The sequence below is a fragment of the Teleopsis dalmanni genome, unplaced genomic scaffold (genome assembly GCF_002237135.1).
Source record: "Teleopsis dalmanni isolate 2A unplaced genomic scaffold, ASM223713v2 unscaffolded_contig_4071, whole genome shotgun sequence".
NCBI lineage: Eukaryota > Metazoa > Arthropoda > Insecta > Diptera > Diopsidae > Teleopsis > Teleopsis dalmanni.
This window is the reverse complement of record NW_024035453.1, coordinates 128-3,749: the sequence shown is the minus strand read 5'-3', so window position 1 is coordinate 3,749 and position 3,622 is coordinate 128. Positions and strand designations below refer to the sequence as shown.

The window sequence follows — 3,622 nt, the reverse complement described above, 5'->3', positions numbered from 1 at the left end:
AGTCATCCATATAAAAATCATCTTTAATTGTATTTTTAATAAGAATGTCTCCATTATAGTCTTCAGCAATTTGTTGTAATGTGCGAACTGCTAAAAATGGGGCCGAAGCAGTTCCATAAGTAACTGTGGTTAATTTAAATTCCTCAATTCTGTCTGTTGGATTTTCTCTCCAAAGTATGCGTTGATAATCTGTAATGAACCTACTTTTTCGTAGCCGGGGTAGTTCTCAGCCTAGTCCAAGGTCTTACAAGAAAATTTATATTCGCGGGGACCCAGCGTTCAACTAATGTAATTTCCACCTTCGTGAAGTAAGATGCCGTACAACAAATTAATTATTTTAGAATTCAAGTTTTTTTCTTTATTGAACAATTTTTAATATACGTATAACAATAAATGTATTTTAAAGGAAAAACAAATTATCAAATAATATCTTTACAAATACTCGTAGATAATAATAAGCAAATAATATTTAACTGTTTTCAATTTAAAAAAAAAAAAACAAAATTAATTAATTATATTTTAAGTTTAAAGTTTTATAAATGCAATTTCGTGTTCACTTAAATACAACAAAATTTATAAAAAATTCATAAAATATTTTCAAATAAAAATATAACGGAAGAAGAATTTCTATTAAGCGTAGTCGTGTGAAGATTACTTTGGTATTTTACTTAGAATTTTATGTAATATTTTTTTTTACATTCTTTAAATGTGGGTTTAGTAATTAAATTCTTAATGTTACACTTTATAATTAATTAAGATTATGTTTGCATATAACAGAATACATTTTTTTTTTACAAATATCTTGTTTTCAGTTGTTTAAGTTCAATTTTACAAAGATACATTTTTTCCATAGATTCTATTTTATAAGAACTAATAATTCATGAGCTTGTTGAGTTTAGAAAGTTTATACTCCTATGCGCTTAACTTGAAGCCTTTACGATTGTGATTGCATTGTTGTTACTTTTCTCATTTCCATTTAAATGAATAAAATTTGTAGATATTCAATTATACAATTTGGAATTTGTTAATTTTTAAGCGATTCGTTCGATTTAAATAAAATAACTTGTAAATTCGGGCTTATACATTGAAGTTACTTACGCGAAAACCTGCACTGTACTTTATATATAAGTCTTACCCTCTCTGGTACATCAGGGCGTAATATTCCACTGCTTACAACGTCCAGCGATGATTATAAAGAAACACCGATCAATTTATGCTTTGCCACGTATCGGGGAGAGAGACACCCAAGCCGCGCCACGTCTTTTGCTTGTGGTGTCAACACGTTTATACGTACGAACTAGCACGAATACAAAATCTGTTAAAGCCGTCAATTATTTCTTTTGTACTGTGTCTATTAACAATATTATCCCGCTTCGCGCCGTGTCGATAAACTATTTCAATTTTTGTTCCCTTATATATTACAAAAAAAATTACACAATTTTGATAATTTTATTTCAACTTGTTAATTTTATATTAAAATAGTTTTAATTTTTATATAAAAAAAAATCACTTAAGCGCTTTTTCTCTGTTTTATTAACACAAATCCGCAACTTGTAGCAGTATTTGAATCTTGTTAATTTTTCTTTATATTAAAATTGTAAAATCTTGTTTCTATTTAAATCGTTAATTTTAATATTAAAATAGTTTTAATTGTTATATAAAAAAAAAATCACTTAAGCGCTTTGTCTCTGATCTATTAACACAAACCCGCTACTTGCAATGCAAAGAAAAACTTTTTATTTATTTAAAAAAAAAAACCAGGTAATTAACGTCACGGGTACGATGCGTTGCGTTCAACATAAACACGAGCCAAGAGACAGAAACTCCTCCGCCTGCGCCTTTTATTCTCCTTTTTTTCTAACTGCGTCGAGCGGGCTTTTTCGCTAGCCGTTGTTCGGTCAATGCCCTCAACATTTCCCCTTATCAGGTGTTCCGTTGTTGACTTCTGCAAGCTTTAAACTATACTCGCAGCTTTTTCCTTATTATCCGCTGCAATTTTTGGCGATCAACCGAAATGCACAAAACAAATTAAAAAATGGCATTTCTCATTTTTTTTCTATTTTTGTTTTGATCATGCTTTGTTTTTTTTTTTGCCTTTTAATACAATGTGTTTCATGCGGTTCGCGAAAAGTAATTTAATTTTATTTTAATTAATATTGTTCGAATTATATTAATTAAAATAAATATTCACAAGGGTATTTCAAGGTATGTATAGCGAGAGGTTATTGCTTTGTTGGAACCAATTGTTAAATTTAATTCTGTAAATTTTGTTCGTCAAGGTGCATCCATTGCATCGGCAATGATAGTAATGAAGTATACTGACCAAACTTTACCAAAAGTAACTTACTTTATGCAATTATAAGCAGAAGTTATAAGCAACAAACATGAAGATGTACTGGCAAAATATGGTGCTATATCAGCTCAAGGTATTCTGGATATTGGAGCTTTGTTGTTGGGCTGCGGAACCCACGATGTTGTAACAATTAAATTGCCAAAAATTTTAATCGTTACAAATCTTGATGCTCTTCTGCAATTTTTATTTGTCTATACATTTTTTCCACATCTGCTATCACCACGAATTTCCATAACCTCCATTTTATTATTATGTCAAATATGTCTTTTTGTAATTGCGGTCCGGTCATCATGATATTATTAAGACTATTTCCATTTGTTGTTTTAGCGGACGCATCAAAAACTACACGTAGTTTCGTTGTTGAACTTGCTTCTCTGATTACAGCCTGATGAGGCATATAGTACAACCCTTCATTTTCATTTTCTGCTTTGACCATATGACCTAAACGTTCGTATTCGTGCATAAACTCTATGTATTCTGACTTAATTTCTTTCTTCATTTTCTTCTCTAGGTTGATTAGTCTTGCTACTGCTTGTTTTCTAGAATTCCCTAAAGACAATTCTTCTTTAAATGGAATTTGCACCATGTATCTACCGTCTGTATCTCTTGTTGTAGTTGTTTTATATAGTTCTTGACATTTTTCATCTTCTTGTAAGTTTGTGTTGTTTTCATCGTCTATTTCCCAAAATCGCTCTAAATTTAAAGCTGATATTGCTTGATTTTGTGTTTTGTTTGTTTGTAGCTGTCCGGATATTATCCACCCAAATATAGTTTCTTGTCCGACTACATCGTTATATTTTTTAATACCTTCTTTTATTATTTTTGGATAAAGATCGCTTCCTATTATTAAATCAATACGATCGCTTTTATTAAATTCAGGATCCGCCAACTTATAAGTATCCCAAACAGCGTCTTCAACTTCTATTGGTTCTTCTGGCAATAATTTTATTAGATGGGATATCACCAAAAATTCTCCTTTAACTTTATTTTTATTATTGAATCTCGATGATATTTCCATAAATACTTTTGAATTCGATGTAGCCATGTTTACATTAGATAGTCCTGATAGTTTGGTTTTGTATTTAATTTTCTTTAACAATAATGAATGAGCTATTTTTTCTGATACCATAGATACTTGTGAGCCTTGATCAATCAAAGCTCTCAATTCATGATTATCTCCATTTGAAGATTTCGTGCTGATTAATACAGTTGGGAGTAGAGTTATTTTCTTCTTGTCTTTTTTTATTATTGTGCAGCAGGTTTTCTCGT

General features: G+C 30.2%; 1 protein-coding gene across 1 annotated transcript; it reads right to left on the bottom strand.

Moving 5' to 3' along the window:
- Window positions 1-2,507: 2,507 nt before the first annotated feature.
- On the bottom strand, window positions 2,508-3,334 carry LOC119665238 (the record flags this gene model as incomplete). Its single annotated transcript, XM_038074524.1, has 1 exon — window positions 2,508-3,334. A coding segment is annotated over one exon (827 nt), but the record flags the coding sequence as incomplete, so codon positions are not given.
- Between the last annotated feature and the right edge of the window lie 288 nt (window positions 3,335-3,622).